This window comes from Aulonocara stuartgranti (assembly GCF_965226115.1).
Source record: "Aulonocara stuartgranti genome assembly, chromosome: 4".
NCBI lineage: Eukaryota > Metazoa > Chordata > Actinopteri > Cichliformes > Cichlidae > Aulonocara > Aulonocara stuartgranti.
The window spans coordinates 28,814,973-28,836,299 of NC_138942.1; the positions used below are offsets into that span (position 1 = coordinate 28,814,973).

Here is a 21,327-nt window from a genome sequence, read left to right on the forward strand (position 1 = left end):
GATGTACTAACTTGAAACTTAAAAGCTAATAATATTTTTTTTAAATGCTACTGCCTCCATTCTCTGTCTCTCACACTTACATGTTTCAGATCAAACAAATTTTTGTATTAGAAAAAGACAACATGAGTAAATACAAAATACAGTTTGTGGCAGATAAGAGGCACAGCGCAACCACGTTTCCATGTTTTTCAGCATTTTATTATTACTCCGGTTGCCGTACACAATCGGCCGCAGCTTGGCAGCTCGCAGGCACACACAAACGACAAGAACCACAAATACAGGACCCGGTACAGATTTTGAAACTAGCAAGGTATGATTGTAGGTATGATTGCGATGCCGCGCAGGTGAGGTAGACTCACTTCTGCTCCACGGGCAGTTTTAGTTAAGGCAGGTTTTCAAACATGAACGGCCACGAGTTTGGACCAAGTTAATTAAAAAAAAAAAAAAAAAAAACAGTACCTGTAGCTCATAGAGGCCATTCAGCAAAGCTTTGCCAGAGCGGGTCACTTCCTCCAGAAGATTTTCTCTCCGAATCACATTGAGAACCTCAGAAAGGAACAAGTTCTTTGACGGGTCACCCATCCATGTGTTAAAGATGCGGTAGGGCTGCGGAAAGCACAAGAACAAAACACTGGATACTGGGTAGTAAAAACCTAAAATAAAAAGAACAGCTAAAACTTATCAAAATGGGTAGGGAAGGGGGCTGATTCCTGTTTCAGCTGACACTGGGCAGGAACCCCTGTGATGCACCAGCACTCTCGACAGGCTGTATATCAGTGTAGAAACATTTACGTGTCTGCATCATGGCAACAAAGATGAAAACTACCAGAAAAGAATTGTGTCACAACACACCAAAACTGACTGCCAAATCATTCAGATAAACATTCAATTTGTAAAATTGAAATGATATTCCTATTATTAAAGTTATAAAAACTATTAATATTATGAAGAATAACAACAACAGACTTTCACAACTGCTTTTTTGTGAGACAGAATCTTTTAACTGTGACATGTAATATTGCTGGATGTGGTGCCTCTTCTATTTCCACCTCTGCAGGAAGCCACTCCCACACTAAAATGTTTAAACTCATTTCCTTTCAAACTAAGCTAACTTTTATTGGTTAGCTGATTCTAAATCTTATGTGGTGCTTTTCTCCTCTGCCTGAGCACTAAAAGCCTCATTCATCTAATCACATAGGTACTTATTTCTATGCTTTTTCTATGCAAGTTCTTTCTATCTAAAATTCACATGTATAGTCCAGGAGAGCAACTTGAGGTTGGAATTAATGCCCAAGGGTATTTGGCATGCAGACAGGAGCATCCGGGGATTGAACCACCAACCTTTCGATTAGTAGATGACCTGCTATTCCTCCTGAGCCCATTACAAAACTAATGTAATGTAGAACTTACAAAAAACAAATAAGTTGGAATTTAAAATTTAAAATTATTGTAGAAAAACAGACATAAAAATGTCAAACCTTGTCTGCCTGTAATTCATCCTTGTGGTAGTAACCCCCACTCAGAAGCTTCTTGCTGAAAGAGACAACGTCAGCAGGGTCGTCCATACCCCAGTGCTCATGGGCCCAAAACTTTCCTGTGCCTCCGCCACCAGTCTGGACCTCATCCACATGAAAAGCACAGCCATGCTGAGGGGGGAAGCAAATATACTCAGTATACCTCTGCCAGAAATTTTGAATCTCTGAACTCCAAAGCAGACAATCGTGACTTTTTCTCCTTGGTTCTGGATGAGAGCTGTGATGTCCGAGACACAGCTCAGTTACCACTCTCTGTACGTGGATTAACAAGGGTTCAATGAAAAAGACCATGACAGGGAATGCTTCAATCACAGAGGTAACTGCATGCTTGGACAGGGTGAAATAGGACACGCTGACACAACAGGGAAAAATGTTGGACCTTTAAAGCAGATCCAAGATAAAGTGACTAAAATAAACCCTGAACCTAAATTGTTATTTTGCATTGTATTGTGCATAAGGATGTGTTGTGTTGGTCAGTGCTGAAAATTAACCATGTTTTTGGTATTATAAGTAAAATGGATAATTTCATAAGGGCATGAGCACTCAGTCACACAGTTTGTCGCACTTTGCAACTTACTGACTGCTATGACAGAGGCTACAGTGTAGGACCTGAGAGCAGAAATTGTGAAAAGAAAGTGTGGAGCAGGGAAATTATTTTACTGCTATTGTTAAATAATTGTCATCATTACCATTGCATTAATAATATAATCTGGAGTTTATATTGCATTCAGATGTTTAAACAGTGTGTGTCTTTCAGAAAGACTAAGTTGCAGGCTGACAGGAAGTTGCAGGTTTGCAGAGTGTGCCTTTTGCAGAACTGAAACCGAAAGCAGAGTCTAAGTGCAGGTTATTTTGAGGAGCATTTGAGGACGAGACACAGACAGTAGGTGAAGAGGTGACACAAAGAGCATGTGAGGTCAACACATACACACATATTAGTTAGACTTATTTAGAGGAGAGATTAGTTATGTCTCGACAAGAAAGAGGAACAATTCATTTTAAGATAAGAACGGAAAGTACCAAGCCATGAAAATAGAAGATGATTTTCTAGGTGAAAAGTCATTCTGGTGTTGATCTGATCTATGTATAAAATGTATCTGTGACGCATGAAGGGGCGTCAGTAAATCAAACCCTGATGCTATAAAATATCTGTTCATGCTTTGATTAAGTCGAGGACTACTGGCTGTCTGCGTACAGAGTGTCTTCCCACACGTGTGTTCATTAAAATCATTGTTGGACCAAGATCCTCTGGACCATGGGTGGTTTGTACTCTCCTTCCTCAATTTTGAACCTTAACAAAAGGCAAGGACATTCCAGTGACTTCAGATACAGAATGGAAGGCAGCTACTGCAGCTATTGCTGTTGATGTGACTGGAACAAATGTACAAACTAAACTCCAAAACAAAACAAACACTGTGGGTAATGAAGTTGAACAAATCCAGATACAGATCCTCCCTTGGTGATGATCACCTTTATTCACAATTGTTTTGGGGAATGTTAGTTAAAATGGAATCAAATCTTGGTGTTGTTATTACACAACACCAACATTGCATTTTTAATTGTATCATCTCCTCTTCCCAGTAGCAGTGTATAAATATATCACATTAATATTGAGCAGAATATTAAATTCAGCTTATTGGTGCAGCCCTCCAAAATGGTCCCAGTTTCTCATGTGGGCCCTTTCCACAACATTATCAAAGAAACTGTATACATATTTTTGAGACCATTTTCAGTTCCTGCTCTTCCTGCACCCCTTTATGATTCCCATGGACATATCTATACATATCTTTAAAAATATTTTAGCAACATTAAAACACTGTAAGTCTAGAAAAAAAGCCCCCAATTTTTTTTTATTATGATTAACTCCCACATACAAACCAGTCTGTCTTTAAAGCTAGTGTCTTACCTTGCGTGCAATATTGCGCAGTCTTCGGAAGAAGTCTGGCGAGGCGTGGTTATCGCCGCCTTCGGCCTGAATCGGTTCAATTACAATTCCCGCTACAGGTTTTCCCTTCTGTCTCCACTTCACAATCAAATCTTCCACCTTGAGTTGCACACAAGAATTCCAACATCACACACAACATGGCACTTTTTTGTCAAAGTGATATAACTTAAATCAGTCATTCATAACATTAAAGCAACATTAAAGTTCAAGTTCAAATTTTATTCGCCACATGCAGTGGCAGGTTGCCCTGCAGTGGAATGAACCCGCCCCCCGACCTTACACACACAACACAGACATCACATGGGGATACAAGTCAGAGAACGGTTGCATTACAGAAAAACCACTGAAATGTACACTACAATGGGAAAGTACAAGAGGAAAAAAAAGAGTTCTCTACTCATGCTGGGCTATAGGAGAACAGCTGGATCCGCTTTCTTAATTCTCCGATAAGCCAGATGTCAATTTGTCCTGTGATATCAGGTATCACACCTGAAGTTGGGAATTGGTTGATCGTACTAGTTTTTCAGCATACAGTGTACAGCATCTTCACTGAAACTCAGAACAGTGTGCTTCTATGTAGAGCCATATGCAGGAGCTTACACTGTTTTCTAATGCTTTCTACCCGCATAATTGAGCATGCGACAAATACTGTATGGCCCTAGCACCGGCTGACCAGTTGCCTTCTGTTGGACCATTTGTAGTAGGTACTAACCACTGCATACCCAAAAGACAGTCTTTTTTCTCATTATACCCCATGTTTTGACAGGTGCCAATATAATGTGATCAATTTTATTTTCAGTTTTACTGTAATGTAAACTGCAATATGTGTAATGTCATGAAAAAACAACAATTACTTAAACTTCAAAAATACAATCTCAAAAAATGAAAAAATGAAAAGAACAAATTAAAAAACACATGAGATCTCATCACATCTAAAATAAAAATCATCCTCAAAATTAATAATTTCATGGACTAGCTAATGTGTTATTGCAGTATCAAAATGACACTCTGTATTTTTATGGCCCCCAATGAGATGATGCATGGTGTCCTGGAGGACCTTCTTCCAGATTTGGATTTGGGCAAGTCTGAGATGCAACCTGGTGGTGTCGAATGGACTGAAACATAGCATGGGGGGCATTCACTGGTATCAACTCCTTCATTCTCCAGCAGTTGCCTGCATACTCTTGCCACATGAGGCCGGACATTGTTATGTACCAGAAGAAACCTAGGACTCTGCACCAAGTATACCTAGGGCTCTGGCAGTGCTCGTCCTGTTCCACCTAGGGGTGATCGTGGCTCAAGAGTTGGGAGTTCGCCTTGTAATTGGAAGGTTGCTGGTTCGAGCCCCGGCTTGTACAGTCTCGGTCGTTGTGTCCTTGGGTGAGACACTTCACCCATTGCCTACTGGTGGTGGTCAGAGGGCCCGGTGGTGCTAGTGTCCGGCAGCCTTGCCTCTGTCAGAGCTACAATGTAGCTACAATGTAGCTTGCCATCACCAGTGTGTGAATGTGTGCGTGAATGGGTGGTAACTTCGTGTGTAAAGCGCTTTGGGGTGCTTAGGGACTAGTAAAGCGCTATATAAATACAGACCATTTACCTTGCACAAAGGAGCAGATACTAGTTCTGCTGATAGGTTAAAAACCTTCAACTCAAATCAAAACTGTTATATATTAAAAAAAAAACATTTTGCTTCCTGTGATGACATTTTGGTCTGTACCTTATGGTTGTTCACATATACTCATATAGTATCTTTTCTGTGTATACATACAGCCTACCTCCTCCAAACAACGAGCCTCTTCCTCAGCGTTCTCTCTGGTAAACTCATCCAGTGGGTACTGTAGTCTGGGGAATGGGGCAACAGGCCAATCAAATGATGGAATGTCCAGTTTGTGGATCGCTTTGGAGTGTGTTGTTGCCAAACAACCTTAACAAGGCAACAGCAATGAATTAGTAACAAATCCACAAAGTTAGAATATGCCTTTTGGTTTTATCTTTCCAAAAAGTCTAATGATTGCCATCATCCACTGGGAAATTTGCAAGTTTGCTCACTTACGAAAAAATTAACAATCTCTAACAGTATCATTTTAATAGACAAAGAATAGCAACCAAAAATCCAGAAAAACACATTAAATAAAATGAATAAATTTGCACGTCATTGACTGAAAGTATTTGATCTCCTACAACGCAGCCAGAATTCTGGTTCCCAGAGACTGACTGAAATCTGGCAGACAATTAATCAATCAATTATACATACTCCTAATATTCACTTGCTATGTGTTCACCGGTCTATAGACTCAGTTTGTTCCATTCAAACCTCCTCCGGTGGGGAAGGATTGTAGACTTCCCCAAGGCTGGAATGGGTTACAAGACCATCAACAAGAAGCTTAGTGAGAAGGTGACAACTGTTGGTGCAATTATTCCAAAACAGAAGAAATAGAAAATAGTCGCCCTCAGTCTGAAGCTCCACATTAGATCTTGCATGCACCTCACGGGGAGAGCATGATCATGGTAAAGGTGTAACACAGTAAGCTATAAAGGATTAAAATCATGTGGTGCTTGTAAAGTTTCCCTGCTTTAGCAACTGGCCTGTCTACAGCGAAAATCTAAATGATTCAGAGAAGGCTTGTGTGCTTTTGTCAGACGAAGCCACATTCAAACTGGAATAAGGAGAAAGAAGAATGCTGAGGATTACCCAAAGAACATTATGGTGGAAATACTATGTGTCAGGGCTGTTTGTCTGCTAAGGACACTTCACTGCTTTGAGAGGACAATGAACGTTATCATGTCCCAAAAAATCTTGGAAGAGAAGCTCCTTCTCTAAGCCAGAACACTGAAGAGGGCTCGTAGATCTTCCAGCGAGACAATGTCCTAAAGCATAGCACCAATGGAACATAGAAGGGACTAAGGAAGAAGCAGGTAAAGGTCAAAGAGTGGCCTAGCTAGTCTCCAGACCTCAGTAGAAAATCTCTGGGGGAAGCTGAAGCTTCAATTTGCTAAGCAGCAGCCAAAGAGGAGTGCAAAAATTCTTTCTGAAATGTGTGCAAATCCAGTGAACTACAAGAAGTAAAGTACTAACCAAAAAAGGTTTCTCCACCAAGTAATACGTTGTGTTTTGTGTAGCGACCTGTATTTTTATGTATCATTACTTACTTAATGACATGCAAATAAGTTTACAACTTTTATGTAATTCATTTTTCTGGAGTTCTGGTTGATAATCTGTCTCTCTTCATTAAAATGAAACTACCATACAATTAGAGATTAATTTCTTTTTAAATGAGCAAACTTACAAATTCAGGCAAAAATCAAATAATGATTTCCCCAGTTGTACAAAGAGCACACTGACTTGAGTCTAAAGTTTCAAACTGACATCATACAGGATTAAATACATACAATGCTTGTGTATCTGTGAAAAGCTATAAAAATGCTACATGTGGACCCTTGAGCTTTCAATTTTTACATGTTTGAGGTGTTATTAATCAAACTTCTATTTTTATAGCACAGGCTTTTGTATGATAACAGCTGGGTTGTTTTGCATCACTGAGCAATCTGCCTGGACCGTTTCCAATCCCTCAGATGAAAAAGTATTTATAATGTGCCAGTGTATTATTATGCATGAACTGTTTTACAATAAAACAGTTGTAGTGTACCAGCTCAAATTTGGGTATAAAAACGTGAATTCAGTTTGTTATTTGTTCAATAAATACCACTGTAATTGTTTTATGACAGGTGCTGTTGTTTTAACAGTAGCAAAAATGTATACAGTATTTAACATACCTAATGTTCTTCCATGGAAACCCCCCATGAAAGATAAAATACTGAGTTCTGGACAACCTGGTGCCTGAGATCAAAAGACATAAGGATTCAATGACACTAAGCAAGAGAAAAGACAAACATCAAGAAATAAGAAGCAAATATTGAGTCCAATATGGCAGGAAAGTGGTGAATAACTTAATGAATAGTGAGACCTGGTTGATCATGGAGGTGTTCAGTTCTTCATTAGTTGGTGTGTTTGGGCCTCGTTCTTTGTTCTAAGTAAAAAAAAACCCCACAGAGATTAAATTCATTTTAATTCCAACTTGTTGGTTTACATTTTTTTTCCTACTCAATACAAGACATTTTCTACACTACCGTCTTTTTAAGGACAGCTATCTCCTGTGGTGACCTTTTGTTTGCTTTAGGTTTTGTGTTTTTGTCCGAGATTTGGATTCAGTTGTCTGTTATAGTGTTACGATCAAATAATATTACTGATAATAGAACATCACAGAACATTACTACAAACCCAATTCCAATGAAGTTGGGATGTTGTGTAACATGTAAATAAAAACAGAATAAAATGATTTGCAAATCCTTTTTTACCGATATTCAATTGAATACACTACAAAGAAAAGATATCCAATGTTCAAACTAATAAACTTGTTTGTGTTGTTGTCATGCAAATCTTCACTCATTTTGAATTTGATACCTGCAACATGTTCCAATAAAGCTTGGACATGTTTACCACTGGGTTATATCACCTTTTCTTTTAACAACACTCAATAAGCGTCAATAAGAACTGAGGACACTAATTGTTAAAGCTGTGTAGGTGGAATTCTTTCCCATTCTTGGTTCATGTACAACTTCAGTTGCTCAACAGTCCGGGGTCTCCATCGTCATATTTTGCACTTCATAATGCGCCACACATGTTCAATGGGAGACGGGTCTGGACTGTAGGCAGGCCACTCTAGTACCTGACTCTTTTACTACAAAGCCACGCAGTTGTAACACATGCCGAATGTGGCTGTGCATTGTTCTGCTGAAATAAGCAGGGATTGTCTGGCTTGGATGGCAGCATATGTTGTACCTTTCAGCATTAATTGTGCCTTCACAGATGTTACCCATGCTATGAGCACTAACACCCCCCATACCATGTGGTCACCAGATATAATTTAACATGGTGTTAACAAATTAAATCAAATTTGCACTCACTTACCCTATACCAGATAAAAATAGCTTTGTAAGCATTTTCATTGGAGCAAGCACCACAGGACATTGTCTGAACACGAGTCATTCCACTAGGTGCCACCTGACAGAAAGCAAAGTAGGAGTAACAAGGATTATCATTATTATCATTGCACAGCTACCATTATCTGCAGAAATAGCAATAAAGGCAAATAATACATTATGGAGTTACATGAAAACTAGAATGTAAGAACAACCTGTACACAAATTTAAATTCTAAATGTGTGTTAGATAGTTGTTATCCATGAATTTTAAAATGTACTGTTTTACAAAAAAAAGCAGAAAAAATATTAGTGTGATAGCTCAAATTTGGGTATAAAAAGATAAACTCAGTTTTTGTGTGTTTCTCACTGAGAGAAGACTTTCGGTGATTTTGTCTGGAAAGTTCTCAGGTGGCAGGATTCCCAAGGCTGGCCGATTCACAAATGTACTCTGAAGAAAGACAAAAATATCTAGTACATGCAAATACGCAGAGTCTTGTTCAGACTTTTTCAAAAGGATGTTACATGTACTTACATATATGTCCTACTTGTTAAATCCCAAACCAAAACAAATATTAGGATTTACATTCACTTTAAAAACCATTTGTTGTTTTACACCTCACCTCTCCTCTGAGAACATACAGGAAGCTCAACATTAGACATAAGAATGATGAAAACACTCAGTGGACACATATGTTGGAGGTGCCACTTTCATGTTCCAGTCAGAATATTTATAATAAAACAAAAAACAGAATGAGATTTGAGTCATGGTCCTTTAGCCCTGAGTTGAATTGTTGTCTAATGCCTTTATTTTTCAGTGCTGTGTCCACTTAATACTACACTATATAACTTTCTAACACTTATTAATAAAAAAAAGCATAGCATTATTGAGGCACTGCAAATTATTTAATCCCAACACAGGTTATTCTATCTATATAACCATATGCTTAGCTAAAATTGTGATCTATGAGTTCTATGGAGGTAACTGTGTCTTGAGATCATGGATGATGATTCTACACCAAAAAATCATCATATGATCATTGTCCAGCTTGCTTACACACAGTGGCATTGTGAGGAAAGATTGTAACTGCTGTATGATGTCAGAACTGTGGTAGCTTAGCATAATTTACCCTAAACTGCTCTAATGGAAATCACAATTGTCTGTATAAAACACAGAATGCAATTCCTTTGACTACTGTATACTTAATCATTCACTGCAATGCCATCTGCTCCATATCTTTATTTTCCCTGATAAAAGAAACGAACTTACCAAATTGTTTGGATTGGTCATCACTTTGAGGAGAGCAGGGTGGTTGTAGCCTATAGGAGCACACAACAGGAGTGGTTTTACAAAGGAAGGTGCATCGCATACACCATTTCCTTCAAGTATGCTATTAAAATAAGTATTATTAGTTTTATTGGAAAGTATACAAGTAAACTACGTATATCCCTGTTATCGTTGGACAAACCACAGTGGAAATGCAAAGTAGCTCAGTGTATCAAAATTGACTCCGACAGTAATACAGTACAACAAGTCTAATGGCAGCAAAGTGACCACATATATAATTGATCCAATTGTATCAAAAGAACCAGTAAACACCATAGTTATCTATGATTTGCCCTGCTTTAAAAAATAAAAAAGCAACATCATGATAGTTAATCAGTATTTGTCTGTTAAGCTCCTCGTTTGCACCAACAAGACGCTTGCCATATATGTAATACTGCCTTTAAAACCAGTTTTCAATTGAAAAACAGATATAGATTACAGATGAGACACAGTAGTCCCCATTGCTTTTTAGACTTGAGTTAACTAGATGAAATGGAAAAACATTTGAAATCATAAATTATGACACAAAAAACTTTCTTAACATTAGAAAAATTAATAATGATAATACATTTTAAGCATGCAGCCATTCATCTACACCAGCGGTCCCCAACCCCCGGGCCTCGGACCGGTCCGTGACTCGTTTGGTACTGGACTGCGAGAGTTGAGGCTCAGGGCTGAAATGTATAGTTTTCAGGGTTTTTAATCGGTTTTCAGCGTTATTTTGTTATCGTTTTTATCATTTACTCGGTTTTCCTTGGTCTTTTCATGTGTGTTATGAATAAATTTTCTTTTTTTCGGTACCGGTACTAGTTTTATTTTGTTGTATTTATCCGCAACACCTTAAAGGCCGGTCCATGAAAATATTGTCGGGCATAAACCGGTCCGTGGCGCAAAAAAGGTTGGGGGCCGCTGATCTACACAGCCAGCTACATATAGTTTTTTCTGATGGATGTTAAGGTAGACTCCTTTACACACACACACACACACACACACACACACACACACACACACACACACACACACACACACACACACACACACACACACACACACACAGAGAAAGAGTACAAACTGAGGGCTTATATGCAAATTATGTTTTTCATACTAACTTGTCTTAAGTACAAAACCATTGCACTTTACACTGAGTTAACATAGCCTGGCAGAATTTGTGATTTTTTTGGCCATTTTTCAGACAATATAAATTAAAATTCAAAAACGTCTTTCACTCATGGCTCATGGCTGGGTGAAACCATTTATTATCCAACCATAGTGTCTGCCCTTTTTCAATGACAGCTATGCAATATAAAATAACATTTGTTATGATTATAGATTTCATCCCTGTCTCACAATTCAACAATCTAAACTGAAGTTATTACATAAATATCTGTACTAACCAATTGGGATGGAAGAAATCTGAGTGTAGATATCCAGCATGCGATTCCCATCCACATCCACTAGGTAGTTCCCTTTGCTCTCCTCATAGTTACAGAAAAAGTTGATGGCACCAGTATTCTGGGGAAAAACATGTTATGTATTAAAAACCTCACATGGTACTTACGATTAAGAGTATAAAGATATTCATAAATTATTCTCGAGTCTGGAATATGATAACAAAAAGTCTGTAAAGACAAAAGCAGCAAGTTATTTGCTATAAAAAACAGTGCAGTTTAACAAAACAGCACAGTTTAGCATATGTTTAGAAAATAAATTCAGCCTATTATGGTTCTTGAAGAATCTTATGTTGAAGGTAAACATAACGCCTTCAATTCATTCTGCATTTGTAACCTTTTAACAGTCTTTCTAGCATGCTTCAAAGTTTCCTTGAAAATTATTAATAACTTTATTGTTACTACAATACAAACAATTAGAATAAAATTATATCAAAATCCACACACAAACACCTGCACAATATGAAGACATCACTTGCATAATGCCATCTCTGGTATCACTGAGCTTCAGATACGACAGAAGCACCATATAACCTTAAGAGTGGATGGTGCTAAAAAAAGAGGGAACAGCATATTGTGCTCCAGGAATTATTTATGTAGTTCACTGACTTAACATACTTACAGACCCAATCTACCAACACACACACAGAAGCATGGCATAGTCATTGTAGCTAGAGAAAAAGTATTACAATTTCAAGAGAATATGTATTACTATCAATTAATATTTAAAGGCAAACATGTTAGAATAAGCTGACAGAGCTCTCGTAGGACATCCTATCTGTATGTCATACTTAGATGCGGTTTTTGCTTATTTTGGCCTGAATACAATGAGCCATTTGAACATTTGAGGTCACCGTTTGTCTGACTGCCTTTCTAAAACATGTCTAGGTTTGTGTGTGTGTTCCACATTTTTGTTTGTAATGCTGAAAAGTTTCATACAATGATGAGTGTAGTTGTTGCCTCAGTGTCACTACATACCTACTAACTACAGTAGAGACCTACTACGGAAGATAAAGTGACTTTTAAAAATGATATACAGTGGGGCAAAAAAGTATTTAGTCAGCCACCGATTGTGCAGGTTCCCCCACTTAAAATGATGACAGAGGTCAGTAATTTGCACCAGAGGTACACTTCAACTGTGAGAGACAGAATGTGAAAAAAAAAATCCATGAATCCACATGGTAGGATTTGTAAAGAATTTATTCGTAAATTAGGGTGGAAAATAAGTATTCGGTCACCTCAAACAAGGAAAATCTCTGGCTCTCACAGACCTGTAACGTCTTCTGTAAGAAGCTTTTCTGTCCCCCACTCGTTACCTGTATGAATGGCACCTGTTTGAACTCATCATCTGTATAAAAGACACCTGTCCACAGCCTCAAACAGTCAGACTCCAAACTCCGCCATGGCCAAGACCAAAGAGCTTTCGAAGGACACCAGGAAAAGTATTGTAGACCTGCACCAGACTGGGAAGAGTGAATCTACAATAGGCAAGCAGCTTGGTGTGAAAAAATCAACTGTGGGAGCAATCATCAGAAAATGGAAGACATACAAGACCACTGATAATCTCCCTCGATCTGGGGCTCCACGCAAGATCTCATCCCGTGGGGTCAAAATGATCATGAGAACGGTGAGCAAAGATCCCAGAACCACACGGGGGAACCTGGTGAATGACCTGCAGAGAGCTGGGACCAAAGTAACAAAGGTCACCATCAGTAACACACTACAACGGCAGGGAATCAAATCCCGCAGTGCCAGACGTGTTCCGCTGCTGAAGCCAGTGCATGTCCAGGCCCGTCTGACGTTTGCCAGAGAGCACATGGATGATACAGCAGAGGATTGGGAGAATGTCATGTGGTCAGATGAAACCAAAGTAGAACTTTTTGGTATAAACTCAACTCGTCGTGTTTGGAGGAAGAAGAATACTGAGTTGCATCCCAAGAACACCATACCTACTGTGAAGCATGGGGGTGGAAACATCATGCTATGGGGCTGTTTTTCTGCCAAGGGGACAGGACGACTGATCCGTGTTAAGGACAGAATGAATGGGGCCATGTATCGTGAGATTTTGAGCCAAAACCTCCTTCCATCAGTGAGAACTTTGAAGATGAAACGAGGCTGGGTCTTCCAACATGACAATGATCCAAAACACACCGCCCGGGCAACAAAGGAGTGGCTCCGTAAGAAGCATTTGAAAGTCCTGGAGTGGCCTAGCCAGTCTCCAGACCTCAACCCCATAGAAAATCTGTGGCGGGAGTTGAAAGTCCGTGTTGCTCGGCGACAGCCCCAAAACATCACTGCTCTCGAGAAGATCTGCATGGAGGAATGGGCCAAAATACCAGCTTCTGTGTGTGCAAACCTGGTAAAGACCTATAGTAAACGTTTGACCTCTGTTATTGCCAACAAAGGTTATGTTACAAAGTATTGAGTTGTATTTTTGTTATTGACCAAATACTTATTTTCCACCCTGATTTACGAATAAATTCTTTACAAATCCTACCATGTGGATTCATGGATTTTTTTTTTCCACATTCTGTCTCTCACAGTTGAAGTGTACCTCTGGTGCAAATTACTGACCTCTGTCATCATTTTAGGTGGGGGAACTTGCACAATCGGTGGCTGACTAAATACTTTTTTGCCCCACTGTATCATGTTATTAAAATGCAATATACTAAAAAATGTTCAGTTATTAATGTACAAACATAATCAGTGAAATAATTTCCAAAAAAAATATGCAACCCCTGAAAAACACACACACACAAAAAAAAGACCAGTTCACCAGTTTCCAATGCCAACTTTTGTTCAATAAATATTTTCTGCATATCCACCAAAAGCAGCCAGCTTGTTATAGCCTGAACATGATTAAAAATATTGAAATTTGTTCAGGTATTTCTTTTAGATTACAAAGTTGCTGAACATCTTGCAAATGTGATGACTGCATAATTTTTGCCAGCGGTTGTAGGAGATCAGTATCCAGAACCAGTATCAACCGAAACAAGGCATTCAGTAAAAACAAATAAATAAACTCATATATAAAAGGATGGAGAAGTACTCTTGTTGTATTTATGCTGTTGTAGACAATCATGCTCAACTGTAAGTAGCAGAAACCACAAATACTAACACACACATCTCACCTGTATTTGTCCCAGTTGTTTCATCAGCTCCTAGAAATAGAAAGAGAGAGAAAAGCTTTTGATTGCAATAAATGTGTCTGTGTGTGTGTGTGTGTGTGTGTGTGGTGTGGTGTGTGTGTACACCATTACTTGTGATCGTGGACCAGGGACTGTAGTTGTCATGGAGGGTCCATCGTAGTCAAACTCCACCTGTGTCTTTGCTGCTGCTTTGCTGACATATCTGCAACCTTGTGGAGAAACCACAAAAAAGTTCATAAATGTGTGGGTGTGAGGGGTGTAATATTTGGTACTTATTTTGTGGTCATGTCCTGGTGTTTTACATGTGGTGCCAGCCATGATAGAAACAAATAAAGTGCTGGCAACTTTTGCTTCTTTGTTATGATTTTTTAAAGGCAAATATACTCTAATACTGTCCCTAACTATGTCCTCTGTCCTGGATAAGCTCAGGGCAGCTTGGGAGCAAATAAGGAAATTTATATTTTTCCATAGTTATATCTCAAACAACTATACAACAAAATCCATAGTATCTGCCCCGACCGTTACAGTGTCCTCTATCCCGGTAACTCTGACTCACAGTTGAAAAACAAGATAAGCCCAGAAACTAGTTCTTACTGGTTCTGGACAATTTGGGGTCATCTTTACTGAGCTAGCGGTTACAGCAACAAGTTCTGTGAACTGAAATAGCTCATCTCATGAATGACTAGGCTGTTAGTTGATCTACTATCAAACAAGCAAAGATAAGGTTTAAAGCTCATATCAGTGCTCCGCTGGACATTTATACCAACCGTTTATGAAGCAGTTGCAGGTGAACACTTTCTTGAGATAAATTTAGTTGCTCCAAAACACACATTTATATATAGTTAGTCCACACGCTTGGGAACAGCAACACTTTTTTGTGATTTTGCTTCTGCACACAACCAGACTGGAATTAAAATGAACAAAATAAGTCTGTACTTCAATCACATCTTGAAGGGCAGAGCTTCAACTTTAAATCCACAGTTGTTGTAATGCATTAATTATTTATAGCATATTATACAGTCTAGACAGCTTCCTCTTTCACATTGTTTTACTATATAAAACAGCCTTTATGGAGACGCCTGTCACAAATCCAGTTTATCGGATAACGGCAGCTGTCTGTAGACAGATTTTGCCAACGCAATAGTGTCCCATGTGTAGTGAATAATTTACTTGTTACTCAGATTTACAGTAGTATGTCTGGCTTCGTGGTTATGGACAGAAGACCTTTGACACACCACTCAGTCACTCATCTTGGAAAAGCACAAACATGTGTATTGATAAGCACATCCTCCTTCGGTTTAAACATTTACACTGATTACACAATGCTATTCTGCTTTCACTGCTTTACCCATGAGAGGTATTAAAATTGTATTTTCAGATGAGACATTTCAACTAAAAAAAATCATCTGAAAATTCTTAAAGTCACTTTGAAATAAGCAATACATTCCTCACATGTGGAAAAGCTTAGCCTATTAGCTGTGGCACTAATATGGCTGGAAGAATAAGATTAATTTACACAATGGTCCAAACAGTTTTAAGACACTCTCCAACACTGGTAACACATCTTTACCTACTGAATGTTATATCCTGACTAGAAAACAAGGATCTGGTGTAGTGCTAGATTTACCTGAAGCACTGAGCCACACGTTTTTCTGCAGAGAGAAAGCCAGCTGACGACTGATCAAGGAGGTTGCCATGGCAAAAAGCCACAGTCAAAAAGTGTGAGAGACAGGCAAAAAGTGTGCTCAGCTTCTAACGTCTCCAAGTCACCTATAAAAACAAAGGAAAGAAAGAGGGAAAGGGGAAGAAGGGGGAAGGGGGGATCAGAGAGAGCAGAGAGGTGCAAAAAAGCAAACAAAAAAAAGCACATTAACTTTATTAAATAAACAAGAATGTGGCATCTGTCACAGCAGAGGAGTCAAAAGTGTAGGTTTTTTACAAAGTCATTCTAGCAGCAAGTCTCATATCTATGCAATCTTGGATTAAATCCTGGGGTATCTTGAAGCCACTATCTAAAAGAATGGAGAGAGAGCCAAAACTCTTTAATTTAATAATCACCAGAACATAAAAACAAACACGGGGTAGAGAATGACCATTCAAAATAATTGCAAATGGCTTCTAATAGTTTGTGATTTTGAACCAAAATGAGGTTTTTCAGTGACTTCACATCCAGTGATGGGTGAGTATTCCCCTTTATCCCTAAACTATGCTTCTTCTGTGGAAACCTGTGAAGCATTCTTTCCACACCCGACCATATTTAACTGAATTCTGTAGGACCCCAGCCTCGCTGTACACATATAAAAGTATTTTTTCCTTCTCCTTACCAAACCCCTCCCACACACAAGTGTTTGTGTCGTTACTTCCAGTGCCACACTCTGCTTGACCTGTCTACAGTGTAACACATTCCAAAGCAATGTGTTACTGTAAACACATTACATTCTTCAGTAAAGTAGTAACATATTACGTATTAAATTTAGTAATTACATTACAGTTACAATTATGTGAATATGAGCTCTTGAGTTGTTTGCACACTACTGGATGGAAAAAAGAAAATCAAATATAAATGTTATTTTTAAGTCAAGCGACAGCACTGGATTCACCGCTGACATCAGGTGAACTCCAGTAAGCCCTGGAAAGTATGCTCAATAATAAGGCTGCAGGTCCAGATGGATTTCCAGCAAAGAATTCTGGCAGCAGTGTTCCACATAATGTTACAGGAAATATAAGAAAATGGCAGACTACCAACAAATATGAATTCTGCCAACGTCTCCTGCTAAAACCAGGCAAAGACCCTGTTCTTCCCACCAGCTATTGTCCAATATCCCTTATCAAGGTTGACATGAAAATAATCTGCAAAGCTCTCTCAAAGAAATTAGAGAAGAAAACCTCCCTCATAATATATCCTGACCAAACTGGTTTCATAAAAGTCATCAACAGATACATGTAGATCACTTAATTTAATAGACTATTCGTGCAGTAAAAACATTGAAACCACAATATTGTCTCTAGATGCAGAAAAAGCGTTTGACAGAGTGAACTGGAAATTTTTATTTACACCTGCCCCTGCGGAGGTCCTTCTAGGGCTCTCATGGTCCACTAGATGTCTGTGGCCTGGATCTCTTCCATGCCTGCTTAATGTCCTGGGGGCTATGGCTACCCAGACCTACTATTAGACAGTGGTGATTTACTGGGAACACTATATTATATTCATATAGTATTATTCAAGGGTGTTTGAGAGTTTGATGATGTTAAAATTTGGGCAAGCCCACTACCAGAAAAACTTTTTGTTAAAATATTTGTTATTTTTTAAGGTAGAGAGTAGCACTTTAACTACTATGACAATAGTATTCTATGATAAAAAGAACTAAGGGTAGAGTGAGGCAAAGGCAGGGATGGCTGTATGCACTTTCTCCTCATTCATCATGTGTTATGTAACACTGTCTGCAGGAACAGGAAAAATCCAGTTATCTGCTTTCACAGGCTAGGAAACCTTGGCGCTTGCACACTGCAAGCACAACATACAAAGACATGCATGCACAGACAGACGGTTTCTTGGCAACGCCTCATGAACTGGAAAAAACTGGTTTTGATTGTGAAAGTTACACAAGACTGCATCTTCATATGCCAAGGGGGAGAAGAAGTTCACAGTTTGCACTGTAATAAGCTGAAATCTGAACTCAACAGGAATTCAGCAGCACTACTGTCAAATGAAATAGTTAAAATCATATGGACTTTAGTTGTGGATTATTAATTTATGTTGAGGCCCCATTCATAATAATGCTAAGTAAAAGTAATTATGGGAAGTTTTACTTTCCTGGGTTACTGAGACAAACAAACATGTTTAAAGTTGTTCAGAAATATCTCCTTTGAGCACTTGATGCAATCGAGGCTGTTAACAAGTGGTTCAGATGCTCTTTAAACACTGTAACTGTTCATTTACTTTCCTAGTCAAGCGCTGTGCAGGTGTTGTTCACATAAAAGTAAAATACATGACTATCACAGGTTCATGTTGTTCAGTCATTGCTATTTCCCAGTGACAAGAACCAAGTTAAAATGCAACTGACATTACCACCCTGTCACTATGGCAACAGCCCAGGCGCTAAATGAATATAAAGACACATTTGTATGTTTCTTGTTTCCACTGAGTAAGATTACAGAAGTGGGGCATATAATATTTCTCCTCATAATTGACAAATTTTGACAAATTTATGCCATGCAACAATCACTTTAAGTTTAATTAGCATTTGTTGAACATGAAAACCACATTGATCAGATTGATTTTATTTATAAAGCCTCCTTACATATGAAGAATCCCAGATCCAATGAACTCTATGAAACAATCATTTGTTAAAAATTCATGGAAGAATTTTTAACAAACGTAAAAACATAAAAAGCCATAAGGGTGTTCTACTTTATTCTGGGGAACAAATGATTTTGTCAGAAAAATTAAATCATAGAACAAGAGTAGCTGGTGTTTGACATGCTTCCAACTGTGACGTCTGCCTTCTGTGTATGCATGTCTGTGTCTGTGTCTGTGCCTGTGTGTGTGTGTGTGTGTGTGTGTGTGTGTGTGTGTGTGTGTGTGTGTGTGTGTGTGTGTGTGTGTGTGTGTGTGTGTGTGTGTCAACGATAGGGTTTTAAACCAGTGACCAGTGATCAGTAGAGTGAAGATATTTGCCCTGGTCATTATTTTAAAAACCTGCACAAGCAAACTGGGAAACATATACACTATGTACTGTTGGATGATTTCAACTCTGTGAATATCCATTCATTTTTCTATATAGGTCAATCTATTTTTCCCTTTCTGTATCCAAAATGTAAATTAGCACTAATGTTGTTCAGAGCTTTGGTGGCAGAAACCAGTGTTAATCCTGTTAATGCCGCAGTAATATCAGGTAATGGAAGTGTGAGCAAACCTTTTTGTTTATGCATTTTTTTTTAAAGAATGGGAGTGGTGATTCTATATGAGATATTTTTGGTCCCACTCAGTGGTAAAATTAAAGTTCAATTCAATTTTATTTTATTTATAATAACAACAACAGTCGCCTCGAGGTGCTTAATATTGTAAGGTGAAGACCTTAATTGTTCTACAATAAACCTATAGGAAGGAGTAATATGTGTGCAATAAAATGTGCAGTAAAATCCAAACAAAGTACCAAAACACTGCACAACAAATCAATAAAATTATTTTATAAAAGGCAATGAAAAAAGTTAAACGCTGAGTTATTCAGAGTCAAACGCAGAGGAATAAAATTTTAAAAAAGAGTTTTAAAACAGGCAGTAATTGGGCCATCCTAACATGGGCAATGAGCTCATTCCACAAATTCGGGATAATACCTGAAAAAACTTGTTCATCCAGGTTTTAAGGACTCCTACAGATGGAGTCAGTGGTGCTGATGCATTAAAGGTCTTAAAACTGATCAAATATTCAAAAATGAACAGGAAGCCAGTGGAGGGACAATGGGATGTGTTTATGCTTGTGAGTACCAGTTAAGAGAAAAACTGCAGCATTTTGGATTGACCAAAGAAAACATTGCAACATAAAGTGCATTATAATAGTCCAATTGCATTGTTATCAGAGCATGAAGGAGATGCTCAAAAACTTAAAATAATAATGTGGATTTGGTTCTGGATATTGGACTAAAGTGATAAATGCTTTAATGAAAGAATCTATCTTATCTAGTTTAAAATTACAGTCTTGTTTCACACCAAGGTTTGTTACTGTGAGTTTAGCTGCAGAGGACCAAGTCCAAGAGAGGAGCAGCACAGGCACTGCTGGGTCAGAACATAATGACATCATAAAGCTTTCCATGTTTTCATCCATCTCCCCTAAACCATTACTGGAGTGTTTAAGGGAGACATTTCTTTTTATAGGCATGCGTGCCAGGCACATAGAAATGTGGAAGGCCATCTTTTAAAATTAAAAAAAAAAAAAATCAATGCCAGGCACTGAAGGTAAAGGGAAAAAAGGATTAGCCAGAGAACTGATCTTTGTGGGACTCCATATGACATAGATCACCAAGATGGTAAGAAGGTTCTATGTGTTAAAAGAACCTAAACCACTCTAAGGCTATACCTTTAAGGCCCACATAGTGTTTTAATGAACCATGAGTGTGGTCTATTGTGTCTAAAGCAGCAGAGCACAAGAAAGTCAAAGTCACTTAAAAAGTAGTAAAAGATCATTAAGAATTAATAAAAATACAGATTTTGTGCTTAAGACGACTTTAAAACCAGTTTGGGAAACATCCAGAAACACAATCTAATGTTTAAGAGTACAGTTTTCTCTTAAATATTTGAAAGAAAAGGGAGCTTCAAAATAGGTTTTTAAATCAGAGAATATACTGCTGGAGTTGTTTGAAATAAGTAGGCATGACATCAAGTGAGACTGCTGTTAATGGTTACCAAGAAGAGAACTCCAGCAGAACCAGCTATCCGTTGTGACTAGCAGGAACCAGCTATGTTAAAAATGAACTCTGCCAAAATTATTTCAAGACTACACCAATGACTCATCCAGGAGGTAACAAAAGAACCCAGAGAAACATCTAAAGAACTAGACGTCTCAGTTGGGTCATAATTTAACAATAAGAAACAGTTCAGTCATCAGCTTAAACCCTGAAGGGTTATGCAGACAATGATCCAAAGGTCACCAGAATGTCCACCTGTGAAGCGTAAGAAAACCCACCAAAAAACAAAACCAAACTGTTCTCCAGAACATCTGAATTATATTTACAGTTTTTGTGTGATTGTTTGTTTGTTTTGCCTAAACCTGCAGCATTTCTGCCCTGTCCTTAAACAAACTGAACTTACTTTGACAACAAATCTGTTGTGTAATCAGCTGTGCGGTGGTACTATTGAATACAGCAGCTAAGAAATCCAAAGCACAGCTACTAACACTGAATGTATCTAATGAAACTGTAAATATATGAAATGTTTTTGTTCTGAGC

The 21,327-nt window shown here is 38.3% G+C and overlaps 1 protein-coding gene across 1 annotated transcript in view; it reads right to left on the reverse strand.

The window, feature by feature from the left end:
- The window catches only part of abat (4-aminobutyrate aminotransferase), a 30,808-nt gene that overhangs the window by 2,847 nt on the left and 6,634 nt on the right, over positions 1-21,327 (reverse strand). The window contains exons 2-14 of the mRNA XM_082530304.1: positions 16,011-16,153; positions 14,495-14,592; positions 14,366-14,395; positions 11,181-11,298; positions 9,730-9,779; positions 8,830-8,910; positions 8,450-8,542; positions 7,446-7,508; positions 7,255-7,318; positions 5,256-5,404; positions 3,442-3,579; positions 1,479-1,646; positions 460-606 (exon numbers count right to left, since the gene is read on the reverse strand). Coding sequence (XP_082386430.1) covers positions 460-606; positions 1,479-1,646; positions 3,442-3,579; positions 5,256-5,404; positions 7,255-7,318; positions 7,446-7,508; positions 8,450-8,542; positions 8,830-8,910; positions 9,730-9,779; positions 11,181-11,298; positions 14,366-14,395; positions 14,495-14,592; positions 16,011-16,080 — 1,269 coding nt within the window. The 5' untranslated portion in view covers positions 16,081-16,153. The remainder of the gene's footprint in view (positions 1-459; positions 607-1,478; positions 1,647-3,441; positions 3,580-5,255; positions 5,405-7,254; positions 7,319-7,445; positions 7,509-8,449; positions 8,543-8,829; positions 8,911-9,729; positions 9,780-11,180; positions 11,299-14,365; positions 14,396-14,494; positions 14,593-16,010; positions 16,154-21,327) is intronic.